At 34.1% G+C, this 14,213-nt stretch overlaps 2 protein-coding genes across 4 annotated transcripts in view; one reads left to right on the forward strand and one right to left on the reverse strand.

The window, feature by feature from the left end:
- The window catches only part of SAV1 (salvador family WW domain containing protein 1), a 29,794-nt gene extending 27,316 nt beyond the window's left edge, over positions 1-2,478 (forward strand). The window contains exon 5 of the mRNA XM_068545584.1: positions 1,028-2,478. Within this exon, the coding sequence (XP_068401685.1) occupies positions 1,028-1,229 (202 nt within the window). The 3' untranslated portion in view covers positions 1,230-2,478. The remainder of the gene's footprint in view (positions 1-1,027) is intronic.
- A 1,133-nt stretch (positions 2,479-3,611) lies between these two features.
- ATL1 (atlastin GTPase 1) overlaps positions 3,612-14,213 on the reverse strand; it is an 86,093-nt gene continuing 75,491 nt past the window's right edge. For 2 of the 3 annotated variants that reach the window (XM_068529754.1, XM_068529670.1), the window contains 5 exons: positions 11,232-11,359; positions 10,010-10,066; positions 9,130-9,201; positions 7,052-7,483; positions 3,612-3,930 (listed from right to left, as the gene is read on the reverse strand). In XM_068529754.1, coding sequence (XP_068385855.1) covers positions 3,820-3,930; positions 7,052-7,483; positions 9,130-9,201; positions 10,010-10,066; positions 11,232-11,359 — 800 coding nt within the window. In that variant the 3' untranslated portion in view covers positions 3,612-3,819. Of the gene's footprint in view, positions 3,931-6,090; positions 6,176-7,051; positions 7,484-9,129; positions 9,202-10,009; positions 10,067-11,231; positions 11,360-14,213 lie in introns of those variants that run through there. The other variant, XM_068529822.1, reaches the window with a different exon arrangement.

The following is a 14,213-nucleotide window of genomic DNA, read 5'->3' on the forward strand; positions in this document are numbered from 1 at the left end:
GTATATGCCTTGCTCTATAAAAACTTGTTCAAGTTTTTTCTCTAGTCTTAGTAGGTATTATCATTCAAAACTATTACTGTGATGTGCCTTGGTCCATACAGTTCTCTGCCTTTCTGATCTTGTAATCACTAAACAATTTTGCAAGAGATACGTATATAGCCTCTTTAGGTTTCATCTATAAAATGAGAAGATTGGAGTAGAGTGCTGTCTTCAGGTCCCTTTCAATTCAAAGTGTAAATTACTGCTTTAGTAGTTTGTTGCATACTTCATCTCAGTATGTGATCTACTTACCACTGAAGAAGGACTAAAAACCTTCTGAACTGTATATAAATATAAACTTATGTGAGTCCGGCCCCATATTGTGCAGTCTTCTACAGTCTGTTTATTCTGTCATTTTGAAAACAGCTTATTCTTTCCTTTCTGCTTGAGTTTTTCTGTATTTTTTGTTGTTTGTTTGTAATATTGTATACTCAACCTCAGGATTATTCAGCCCACAAATGATGGTTCCTTTTCATTCCTCTACCTGTTTAGTTCCTTGTTTGCTGTAGTAAACAGTATGCCTCAAAAAGCTTTATCAACACTAATGACACAGATGATCTTGCCTATTTTTCCATATTATTCATTGCAGGAACAATGTGGTCTAAAGTATTCTTACCTTCCTGACAATTAACTTTGGATGAACTTATGAATAGCATGGAATATGTTCTTCAGAAATTATAGAACCACAGGGGTTTGAAATCTTTGTTCATTATTATCTAGCATTAATATTAGAATAACTGATACATAAGATGAATGGAAATGGGTATTTTTTAACTTAGATTGAAATGAAGTAATATTAGTAGTTTTCTCCTCTCCCTAAAAAATAGTGTATTTAACTAGCAGTTAATAACTCGGTTATTTTAAATTGAAGTTTATGGTTTATTTAGTTATAATAAAATTGAAATTTATAAAAATAGAACAGTTTATTGTTATAAATACATATTTATGAATATGTTGTGAACATATGTCTGATTGTGTTTTAAAACAGATATGACCACATTCTGAAGTGGGAACTCTTCCAGCTGGCTGACCTGGATACATACCAGGGAATGCTGAAGTTGCTTTTCATGAAAGAACTGGAACAGATTGTTAAAATGTATGAAGCCTACAGACAGGCTCTTCTCACGGAGTTGGAAAATCGCAAGCAGAGACAGCAGTGGTATGCCCAGCAACATGGCAAGAATTTTTAAGTTAATTTTTTAAAAATAAAATTTAAGTTTTATAAGGGCTTTAAAATATTTTCACAGATTAAAAAAAACCTGCAAACAAGTACTTTGGTTAATAAAGGCAGCTTACTTTTTTGGAAATTATAAAATTCTAATTTTACATGTATTTTGTTATTAAAAATATTCTTTTATTGAGAAAAAAATGAGTTTATCATTTTAAGAGCCAACATGGCAAACACTTCTAAATGCTGTATATTTGGAAACTGCTTTGAATATTCTCGACGGAGACAAATGCAACAAGAAATGTCATTTAACCAGATATTAAATAGGAAATGATCAGTTGTTAAACTCTCACAGTAGCAGTACCTTTCTTCAAAAAACCGAGAACGAGAGAGATAACCTATGCAGTATTTAAAAAAATACGTTTACTGCTTTAGTGTGGAATATTGTCTGGAATTAGATGGTTTAAATATTACCATTGTATAGAGCAAAACATAAAATGGGATTTGGGACCTTTATTGTGATAAATTTTTATATGTAATGTATGGAGTCACCCCCCCCCCCCACACGAATGTAAAGAACCCTTTTAAAACATGTTGAGAAAGTATTTTTTGGTATGAAAGGATGAAGGGTCTATAATGTTTCAGGAATAAATTTAGGTATAAGGCCTTAGCCTGTGTGGGAAAAGTGTGCACAGCACTCAAGAGTTGCTAACATTACAGTACTTCCTTACTTTGGACTAGGGCTTTTATGGCATTTAGTAACATGGTGCTGATGAGACAGTGGAGGCTTTTCAACAGCATAGCACGTTGCCATCCCAACAGACTGGGTTGAACTGCCAAAAATGACAATCAGGGACTCATTAAGAAATCTTGGTCATTAAATTGATTCTACATATCTTTTATCTTCTAAGAGTTTGTCACAGAACTTTAAAACCCAGTATTTCTCTCCCAGTTTTTTTTCCTTTGGTTTAATAGTTATTAAGACATTGTTCATAATTAGCACAGTACGTTTGATTGCAGGAAAATTTATGGCATGTCTAGCCAAAAATCTCTAGAATTCTGTGAATTTCAAAACTTGTTGAAATAGCTCTTCAGTTATATTTACATGTGTTGTAAATATGTAAATAAATTTTTAGTTTAGGTAATCTTCCAAAATATAAAGCACTCCCAGTTAGATATCAGTGAATCTGAATTATTGATAAAATGTTGAAAATGTTAAATGTTTGATTTTATATAACAAGCTTATTAAATATATTTTTGTGGAAACTAAATGTGTTGCGTTTGAGTCCATGTTTTATGCATAGCACTTATATATATTCGATTTTTCCATTCAGAGGCCCATAGGCAAAGGAAGCAGTATAATGAAAGGGGTATTCCACAATGAAAATAGACTAATGGAATGTTATCAGTGGGAAAAGTTATTTTGCAGGGCATGTGATCAGACTTTCCTAAGATGTGAGCTTAAATATCTTATGAACTCTCACACAACTCTTCTATTTTAATCATTCTTTACTCCTTACTAAATATTACCATTTCATTTAATTAAAGCTTAGCCATTTCTAAGAAAGTTAGAAATTACTCTGTTTTAGAGCTCCCAGATTAGAGGCATTACTTTTTTTTTCATTACCACACTTTTTTTTCCTCTAGAAAGTAAGCTCAATGAAATTCCACTACAGATTTTAGTAATTAGAAAAACAATATAGAATCACTCGTTTAAAAGAACTGGAAGATACCTAAAAGGGCTTAGTGTACATTCCTTAAAATGGAAAGCTAAATTTGCAATGGTGTCAACATTAAAGAAAATGCATTTTGAATTTAAAAAAAGAGATAGAAATCTTCATCAGTCTATATCATCACCTCCCAAACATTTCCAAATTCAGTTGTTTTTAATATTGGGAACCAGAGTAAACTTTAATAATAGTTCACATGTTAAAAGAATAAACCTATGATGAATACATTTCTTTGTGTACCAAATGAAAAAATATACAATGCAGTGAAACTCAAATACATATACAAAGTGATTTTTTGTGCATTTTTGATCAAGAGGTTTATATTCTATATTAAATCATGATAGAAAAGCAATATATAGTTTTTGATAAAGCAACTGAAAAGCTCTCTTATATGTCTTTTAGAATAAGAGCTAATGGTATATGTAAGATGGTATAGATTGAATCAAGCCTATTGAGTTATGATGCTATGTTTTAACAAATGACTATGTGAAATCATTTAAAAATTCTTCTGTAGAAATTAAATGAGCATATCCAAATGTGGAGTAATATTACTACATGGTTTAACTATAACCCGGTAGTAGAATTTAGTAAATTCAAGCAGAACACGTGTACTGTTATCATAAATAGACAAATTCTTTAAATTATAACAGCATATTTGAAGACAAAATCAGGAAACTGTACATGTTAACAAAATAAAACCATGCATACATACATCTGCTTATTAAACACTGAAATAAAGGAACTAAACCATTTTGCAATCTTCAGAGGTGCTTGGTATTTTACCCTGTTCTGATGGAAGCACTTTGAATGTTTGCATGGAGATGTAAAACAATATTTAACTGACAGTTTGGTCATGCACACCTGTATTTTTGAAATTTTGGATTAAATTTTCTTCTTTTCTGATTGTTCAGTAGATTCTGACTTTGGTGCAGGAAAAGCTTGATGATACAGATGTCTGTGGGTTGCTGCTGCGCTATAAAGCTTGTATAAAGCCTAGAAATAAAAGAATCAAGATTATAAAACATTGTATTAAATACACAGATATAAATTTTTTCCTTTTTAGTGTAATTAGTTTATGGTACGATATCAAATTTAGCATGCTAAATTTGGAATCCTTGTATCATTAATCTGTATGAGATATACATTAATAGCTAATATCTTAGAACGCAAAAGTATTTTCAGCTGTCCAATGTGTGGGTCGATCTTCATGGTAAATGTCCTATTCTCAGACTGCATTTTCTTTTACCTTTCACACCTTTTGGAGCAGAGCTTCCTAACCACTGTGCCCCAGGGGTGTGTTGAAAACTCATACTGTGAATATTATTAGTTTTAGAGGAATTATAGGAGCTCATAACTTCTGACTGCCAATAGCTACTTTATTATACATAGGTAGACCACTTGCTATTGGAGCTTCCTGATAGGTTTTTCAAAAAGGGACCACTTTTATTCTCCATGATTTCCTGATATGGTCATGCAAATAAGCATGTGTGTTACCCCTTCCCCTGCCACACTGGGCTCTCTCAAACATGCTCTCTTGCCTTGTTTCCATTAATTAGTTCATATCTTACGAAATGTTATTCAGAAACGTTACCTCAGAAAGTCTTTCTTCACTAAAACTACCTCTGTCATTGTCTGTTTGTGTTTGAATCATAGGAATTTTTATTGCTTTATGTAAGTGTCCATAAATATTTTTATGTTCTTTTCTTTCCCCTCAGCTAGTGTCTAAGATTCATTACCTCCTCTGACTTTCTCATAATGAACACTCAGTTAAGACCAGTTTATCTGATGTAATTCTGAAGTCTGTAAAAAGTCTGAATATTTTTAAAAGTTGGATAAAAGCTTGATATCCTTAAATAGTAATCAATTCCCAGGAAATTCCATTCATTTTTTATCTTTTTGAGTCTGCATGGCTACTTTCTTTTGATTTTCTTAAGTCTGAATTGTACCATCATCAATTCTATGAATGCATATTGGTGCCACCTTAGTTCTATTATGATTCTAACACATTCAATTTAATCCATGTTCTCTTAAAAGCTTAGATTTTTTTCTTAAGGCTTGATTTACAAAGTTGAAATTTGTTTTTACCTTTTTAGTGAATTCATTTTACTGAATCTTACATAAAATAATTCCTTATTGACTTGTAAATATTAAATGTATCCTTGGTATTTGATTGGAGGACATAATCTAGTTATATATAACAGCAGAAACTGAGGAAAGAATTATGTGCTGTCTCTGTAGTTGTTGAAGATCAGTCTTGCTTCCTGAAGATAATGACCTAAATGATTCCACAGAGATAATTTTTCTTATGTAACAAGTGATTTCTTCTTAGAAGCTTAGATTTTTCCTCCGATATAGAGTTTTGTACATGTGCAGTGGGAGAAATGAACACTAATTTACAGGAAGTTTACACTGCATACTGGTCTGGAACCTGCTTAAAGTGGTATAGGTAACTCACTCAGAAGCCAAAGTTAAAAACAACTTCTAAAGATTGTAGCTCCATTTACTCTCCAGTAGTTAAGTTTCCTGAAGATTCGTAACTGTACTTGTTTCACTCTGCAGTAGAGCAAAATGCCCAATGTTGGAGCTTAAGAATTTTGAAATTTTCTAAACATTCAGGAAACAAAACAAAAAATATTCATGATAATTCTTACGTTTCATATGCAGATAAAATCATGTCCAGAATAAGTTAAATATTTTAAAACCATTGCCAAAATTCACAATTAAAATTGTAAGTGCTAGAAGAACACAGGAGCTGTAGTCACCAAAGATTTTTTAATCTACATTGAGATATCCTTTAATGGCTACTTGGTTTATAAAATATCATAATGTTTATAAATACATGCTCTTAATTTAAGAAAAAATTTAACTTACCTCATTTGTACTTCCCTGTGGCAAAGGCAGTTTAAAAGGGAGAAAAGAAAAGTATATATCCTGCTTCATTAATAGCATTATGATAATCAACTTTGTTTACAGTAGTAATTTGTGAGCATTTAAGAACAAATAACCCTGCAGATTTTTTCAGTTTAGATTACATATTTAATGTGAATCTTTTGAAGAACCCAATTCTATATTCATCACAGGTTTCAGCATCATATTCTAGGTGGGCTTTGGGATTTACCTCAAATAGCTTCTCTTCATCTTTTGAGGTTGAAGGGCTATTTGAGGCAGTGGCTCAGAGGATCCAATTTTAATTCATTCTTTTCCCGTAGTGTTACCATTTATTTATCTCAACCAGATTCTTCAAAGACACACGGAAAATCCATCAGTTACAATTCTCTTTTAAAGAGTATGTATAATTACACTCTTAATGCTGGGAGAACTGTACCTATTACTTGCTACCTGGAGACCATAAATACAAGTCTTAACTCCAAACTTTTAGGAAGAATCTCAACTTTAGCTTCACTAAATTCCCCTAAATTTAACTGAAGACACTTCCAGAATGACAGTGAGTTGATTATTATTCTAGGTGTGTTTATAATTGTCTCCCCTATCCATACTCAATTATTTGAACAGTGGACCATGGTGACCCTGGGTTGGTTAATTGGACCATAAAGGACAACTGACCCATAAGCAGCTGATCCAGAGGTTGACCTGGACTCATGCCAGGGCCTGGTACAAATGTAAAGTTCAAATAGAGACAATGTGAAGTGATCAGATACTGTGTTGAGGGGTTTTGCTGAAAGAGACAGTGATATGACTTCAGATGGTGGTTTATATATGCTCCTAACAAAGCCAGTGCTAGTCAAATGATAGGTTGTAAGTATGAAGTAATCAACACATAATCGAATCACAATCAGCTAAATAAAAACTTGATTGTGTTTTCTCACTTAACAGCTTTAACTTTTAGGATAAGAAAAAGTGAAAACACTACCTAATCCACGTATTTTTGAAAAATATTGAAATGTTGACTGGAAAACAGTTGTGTAGGACTTTACATGTTATATTATAGTTAGCTGTTTGTATCTGGCCATCTTGACAGATTCTAAAGTTCTTGAAGACCGGGGCCCAAGTCTCCTGTTCACCTGTATATTTACAACATCTAACATAGTGTCTGGAACATAGATAGCATTCAAATGTGTGCTGCATTTAGTTGAAGAGAATTAAGTGTTCCTACCTGGTCCCACAAGGCTGCAGCCACTTGGTCTATTACAGCACCCAGCTCTCGGTATTCTCCAGAGTACCGGATGTATGCCCAGGTGCACAGAGTAATAAGGGTCAGTCCCATTATCATATTGCATAGGCTAGCTATGATGTCCAAACCAATGAATCCAGTCACACCAGCAATCACATATGTGATAAAGATGACAACAAACAGTGTGGCTGGGGTACGAGCTGCATGGAAGATATTTTTGCTATCATTGTGCTTGATGTACTGGATGTAAAGGTCATCTATTTCACTCTCCAACTGTTGCAGGTAACGCCGGCTAAATTCCTCCCCACCCATCTTCTTCACCCCTCGGAATAGCTTCACAGATTCTTCCTTAAGTTCCAGATGTCTCGTCTGCAGGTCATTAGGGGCCAGAAATGGTTTGTCACCACCACAGATCTGTATCAGATAGAGAAGTATTCATGCAGTGCAGAGTACAACTAGCAACTGTATCACAATTTTGCACTTAGCTAGTTGAATTTGTTAGAACACATTACTAATCAGAAGGAGCCTGCATTATGTTTTGTCAACCCACATCTTTCCATACTCCATTTCTATCAGGCGGGGTTATAAGTGGGACTGGTACTTTATAGGTGACTTATATAAAGCCTTTCTTAATTTTTATTCTCTTTTCGACATGGGAAGGAATATCCATGACTTAATCCAATTTCCTCAAGATGAGGAGGTGAACTGCAAACTCAGTTCATTCATAGAATGAATCCAAATTTAAGAAAACTACTTACAGTCAAGTTCCTGTAGGAAATTTATTCTAACTACACTGAACTAATTTTGACCAAATGAAGTTTAATTTAAAACAATGAGCAATTCTATAAAGCCCTAAAGTAAAATTGCGAAAAACATTTCCTTCAGCAGTTTCACTGAGTTTTGTTTGGAGCCCATTCGGTATTTTCTTCAAGAGACTAAATGGAAGCGTATTAAATGTTCTTGAACCAAATTTTCAACTTTTTTTTCAAAAGTTACATGGGAAATCTCAGTTACCCATACCATTCACTTCAGTTATTTGTGATTTAACTATATAAAGGAGACTCATTCCACTTCCCCTTTAATTATGTTGTAAACACCATTCCATATACTGTATTTCCCTTGATTCTAAGACTCTATCAATTTTGGATGCAATTTTGATTTTATAACATTTTCAGTGGAAAGAAAACTCATCACATTAGTAGATACGCACCATAATCATTAGATGCCCCCTAATTCAGAAAGTTAAAAAGAGGAAATATAGTACTTAGAAATATTGGTCCTTGCAGTTTATTTTTTTCTAACAGGTTTTTATATTTAAGATAGAAGTTGGACTGTGGAATGTAGGGAGGTATAGTGGAGAGGGTAGCATATGTTATTTTAGCCACTAGATCTTATAAATAGTGGGAAAATCTGTACCCCTCTACCCCCGCAAAATGTGTGTGTTATAAAGAGATAATTCATTTAAAATACATTTAAATTGTGCAAACATCATGTTCTCTTCTTGATTGGTTTTTAAAATATTTTAGGAATACCATAAAAAGAAATGTGATACACATAGTTTGAGAAAGAATAAGTCAAAGCCACTTCTGCGTGTGTATACAGTGTAACTTGGAAGAAAAAAGAATGAGCTCATGGAAGAAATACTGATTTTATTTGAAACATCATCTAAGGGACTTCCCTGGTGGCGCAGTGGTTAAGAATCCGCCTGCCAATGCAGGGGATGCAGGGGACATGGGTTCGAGCCCTGGTCTGGGAAGATCCCACATGCTGTGGAGCAACTAAGCCCATGCGCCACAACTACTGAGCCTGCGCTCTAGAGCCCGCGAGCCACAACTACTGAGCCTACGTGCCACAACCACTGAAGCCCGCGCGCCTAGAGCCCCTGCTCCGCAACAGGAGAAGCCACCACAGTGAGAAACCCGCACACCAGAACGAAGAACAGCCCCCACTCGACACAATTAGAGAAAGCTTGCACACAGCAACGAAGACCCAATGCAGCCAAAAATCAATCAATCAATCAATTAATTAAAACATCATTTAAAATACTATTTAATTCTTACCTCTTCCATTTTTTTATTGTATGTATCCTTGGCAGTTGCCACGGCTGCTAAATTGTTAGCTTCTGCTGTGGCCTTTGGACAAAGTACAAAATATGATGTAAAATGGAATTCATATTTTATTAAACTTCCACAGGCAGTTTTCATATATGAGCATCATGTGCAAGAAATACGCAAGAACCCAAGGTCATCACATAATTTGAAAAGTGTTGAAATATTTCTACTACATCTTTTAAAATTAGTAAAATTAAAATTTCAAAATGCATAAAATATAGTTTACTCAATAAACCATAGTTCTAAAATGAATTTTCATTTAGAAGATTATTCCTCTTTATAAATATTTTTAAGCCTTTCACCAAATATGGGGGGGGGTCTATAAATCCAAACACATGGGAAATAATATATAGTACATTTTATATATACTAATATATATAAAAATATGTCAACTTTAAGGATTACTGATAGAACAATGTATCACTGATAACAAAAAGAAACCATCAAGAACTTAAGAAATTTAAGAAATAAGTATGGAAAAAGTGAGTTTTTCCTTTTCTAAGTATAGAGGCCACTTGTTTAAAACCTGCTTTTCTACTTCTTGTTACATGTGTGAATCTAAACCACAGTCTGAGTCTTCTCTAAACACATTTAGTACAAAGACAATGCAGACTCTTGTATATCAGCATAAGTGAGGCTGCTGTATGTGTATGTGAAAATGTTTAGATGAACACACAAATGGGTAGTTACTAGAAAAATAATCTTCCAATAAGTCATTCCATCTACTATTTTTATTTGGTGATTTCCAACAGCCAGATTGGAGCATATCGTTAGCTTAGCTTTAGTGACAGTATGTTTTAGAATGTCAAGCCTCCTAATGGATAAATACCTGTAACATGGATTTGGGATGTGGTAATTCTTCACCTTGATAGATCTTTATATAAGCCTAAAAAAAAAAAAAAAGAGAGAGAAAAAGAAAAAAAGAAAAAGACTCATGTTCAAGTAATTGCATTCAATATTTCTCTAAGCCTGTTAAATTGTATTCTAAGGTCGAAGGTCTTGACGGTTCAAAAAAATAAATAAGGTCTTGATAGTTTCAGGAACTGTTATCTCTTTCTCATACTTTAATTCCCTCTTTCTTAATTCTTGTTCCCTTTTCCTGAAAGGTCCTTTTCACACATCTCCACTTGCCAATCCCACCCTTCTTAAAGGCTTAACTCGCTACCACCTCCTTTAAAACTTTCTCAGATCCCTCTGCTAAGAGTAACATTTCTTTTTCAGTTACTCACAGGAATTTGTACCTGCTGCTGCCACAAGCTTTATGGAACAGATCTGTTCAAGGGCCCTGAGTCTCCTACTAAATTCTAAGCTCCTCCACAGTGTTTTATGCACAGGAAGAATTCAAATTTTAGATAAATAACATGTCATTTATTGCTGAGAGTGGTGAAGGTAAACAATCACACAGGAGATATACAACCACATTTTAAATGACAAAACGTGGATTTTAAAAGTTGATATTTTAGTCTTTGGAGCATCAATCCAAAAATTATATTGGTAACTGAAATCCACTATATATGTGTGTTGGTTACAAAAAAAAGTGTTGTATTTGGGGCTCCCTGAGGTAAATAGGTAAATGCAAATTAAAATAGTTCCACTTCAAATTGGCCCTTGGTGCAGAGAGCAGGAAGTGTGGAAGAATTTTCTCCAGTAGGAAGGCCAAGTATAGCCCGTTAGGGAAAATCTTCAGAATGAAGGTGAAATTCAGTACAGGTCATGACTGAAGACTAAGTGGTATGAACCCTGGGAAACACCTCCTCCCCCAAAAAGAGATAGACTTTTCCAACTCCTGGATACATTTATGTTTCAAAATATATTTCCCTCAAGATGAAAGGCGATAGTAAAGTTACCTCAAGGAGTTTTCTCAAAAAATAATTTCAGAAAGCAAGCTCCTCTTGGGAGTCTAATCTTTTTAAAAATCATTTCTGTATAGTCCTCATGCCTTTGCCCCTATATTACAAAGTCTATAATTTTTTGTTGTTTAAAACAGGAACTGCATTCCCAATCATGTCAAATCTAAGTACTCACAAATTCTCTAGAAATGAGAGTGATACCTTGAAGTACTCCACCAGACCTCGGCAGGTGATTTTGTTCCCATTGATCTCTTTAATGTCTAGGCTCTCAGGACTAAGTAGCCAAGGAATTAGTATTTTCAAGTTTTTGATGAATTCTTCATCTATTTCTACAAGTAAAAGCAAATTCATCATTATTTTAAAAATCCTGTCCAGTCCTCCATGCCATAAAATAAAACATCCTTTGATTTCTTCTGTTTCTTCCCCAGTGATAAAGCTATTACATACTTTCCCATCATCTAAATTACTCCTGAAACCCACTTTTCTCAGGGTGAACGATACTCCTTGCCCAATCTCCTATGGCTGATCTTTCTTATCTTCACTCCAATTACTTATTTATCTTGTCTTCCACCTATAAAATAGCTTTCTTGATATTAAATGCTATACAAATGTTTTACACCCTATTCACATAACCAGTTCATGTATTCTGATGCCTTTAAGTCCTGTTCATGGTTCACGGTTTTATATATATAGGGTCATAATGGGGGAAAGGGTGGATATTTACTGCTTTATAAGATGTATTCCCTCCAGAAAATGTATCCAAAAGTTGTTCTGTATTTAGTGTGCCCACCTTAGGACAAGTGTATAGAAGTGGGTAAGGTGTGGTAACTACGACTCAAGTTCAAAAAGATAGTGATGTTGCTGCTGCCTCTAGTAGTGAAACGCAGCAACACAAAATAACATCGAAAAAGGCAATGGAGGCCTCGTAGCTAGTGGGTCAGAGGTAGTCTGAGTTATTTGGTACGACTGATTGCCCATAACCCATTTTATAGCATTAGGTTCAAACTGAACATTACGGATTTAGCAAAGTAATACGGAAAACAGATCTTCAGAGAAGACTTTTGAACACAGCAATAATTTTTTAAATCATTATTTCAAAACATATAGAAAAATACATAAAAAGCAAGATATGTCCAGAGACTTGGTATCTAAGAAAATGCAGTAACTGCCTATAATTTTTTAAAATCTGAATTTCAGCAGAGTCACTTCAGCAAAGTCAGGCTTTGGGACTGGTGATTTCTGAGGTCTTAAGGATAAAGATTCAAACCTTATGATTGTGTTTGCATGTTCCCTGCTTGTTATTATGACCCCAACATACACTGAAATACTAGTTCACATAAGAATTTATGGTTCTCTTCTCTTGCTTACTGCTTTTATGACATGTATGAGAATGACACTGGAAATTCTTCCAACTTTTTTGCTTCATGTTTTGTACAGCTTTGAAATTCGTGTCCGTATTTCATGAGGACTTGGACAGGAGTTTATTCAAATTTATTTTTCTGTTTGCACTGTACCAATTTTTACTGATAATTGTGCTTTGTATTAGTATAGGTTTATTCAAATGTATTTATTATTGTGGTTTGCTTTTAGTTACCAATTTTCACTGAAATACTGGTATTTGTATTATGTTACTATGTTCCTTTGTTGTGTTTTGTTGCCTACTATGCATTCGTATTCACTGATGCTAACAGTTTTCTTTTTTGCTATATGATTTCATGCTTTTTTCAACATTAGTAGAATATTACTATATATCTAGAATATATGAATTCTTCCTGAATTTCTGTATAAAACAAAAAGATTTCTCCTTATAAAACCACTTTAAAATCACCTTCAAAACATGTACTTAAATTCCACTCCCCCCAAAAATTTCCTTATAAAATTGTTAATGGAGTAAGATACAACCTGTGTATCTAATGCACCAGCAACTGTGTGAATTATCATCAAAGTAACCAGTGTAGCACCATACATTTGGATTAAAAATGTGTTCTGAAGATAGCATTAGCCATAGTCTATTTCTATAAGTGTGTTGAAAGAGTATGTGAGAAACTATCATCAAAGAATTTTTGCACAATTGTTTATTCAAAGACATTTCTTCCCCAGAGGCAACCACTCAGATGCCAGCCCTCTGGAGAACAGCATGGCCAGCAGACAAGACATCCTGGATAGAAATAACACAACATTGTAAGATTCAGGATGGAAAAATAATGTAGATAGCAGAAAGGCCTTGTGGGAGCCCTCTCTTTATGTAACATATTCAAAACACATTGAAGCCATTAGGTAATTGCACAGTATCAAGAGGTCTGTGTGCTCACTAGTGGGTTGGAATTCATAAGTGACAGTGAAATTGTAGGATCCTGGAATCCACGCATTAATATGTGCCTACAGCTGTCTGTTCTGTTGTATAAAGAAGAGACAATTTAAAACATGTATAAAAACAATGCTGATGATTGAGAAGTTGGGGGTTCTATTTATGATATTAGCTGCCATAGTGAAATATAAGGTATCTGAGAATAAACGCCATGGATACATGGGGAAAAATATCGGTTTGCTTTTCAAACTTGCCAGTTCCATAAAACTGGACACAATGTTATGTTGTCCTTTTTAAAAGTAATTTCAAAGCCCTTTGAGAACAACTGTGCTGCAAAGCTTGTTATGTCACTGTCTCATCACCCCTGGCACAATGCAGAAAGGCCACAGTAAATTAAGCAAATGTCTGAACTCAGTGGTGTACTCAATGCTAGGCTTACAAGTAAAGAAGTCAGAAATGTCTTTGTACCACCTTGTATCAACTGCAAAGCAAATATCTAAAGACCTGGTGATTATTAGGCAAGATTAGCTTCTGCTTCTGCAGACCCCTGCCTCCACCTCCCACTGCCCCCCCCTTTTTTTTTTAACAATTTGAGTTGCTTTGGAATCTTTAAACATTAGTCATGCCTCTGTTTAAGAGATAATTACATGCTGTTAGTTTGAAAAACACTCTGGTGCTTTTGGTTTTTTAAGAAACCGGTCCTCATCCAGAAGAGGATTTCATTATTACTGAAGTTTTTAATGATTTATAATTAAATTCTTTAGCAGCAGTTTTAAAGAGCTTCACTTCAGTACTATGCAATATTTCTTTCTATCTCTAATTATATAACTTAATACAAACATTCCAATAATATAGGCATCTATTTTCCTTTTTCA

Source organism: Eschrichtius robustus, chromosome 1, assembly GCF_028021215.1.
Source record: "Eschrichtius robustus isolate mEscRob2 chromosome 1, mEscRob2.pri, whole genome shotgun sequence".
Taxonomy (NCBI): domain Eukaryota; kingdom Metazoa; phylum Chordata; class Mammalia; order Artiodactyla; family Eschrichtiidae; genus Eschrichtius; species Eschrichtius robustus.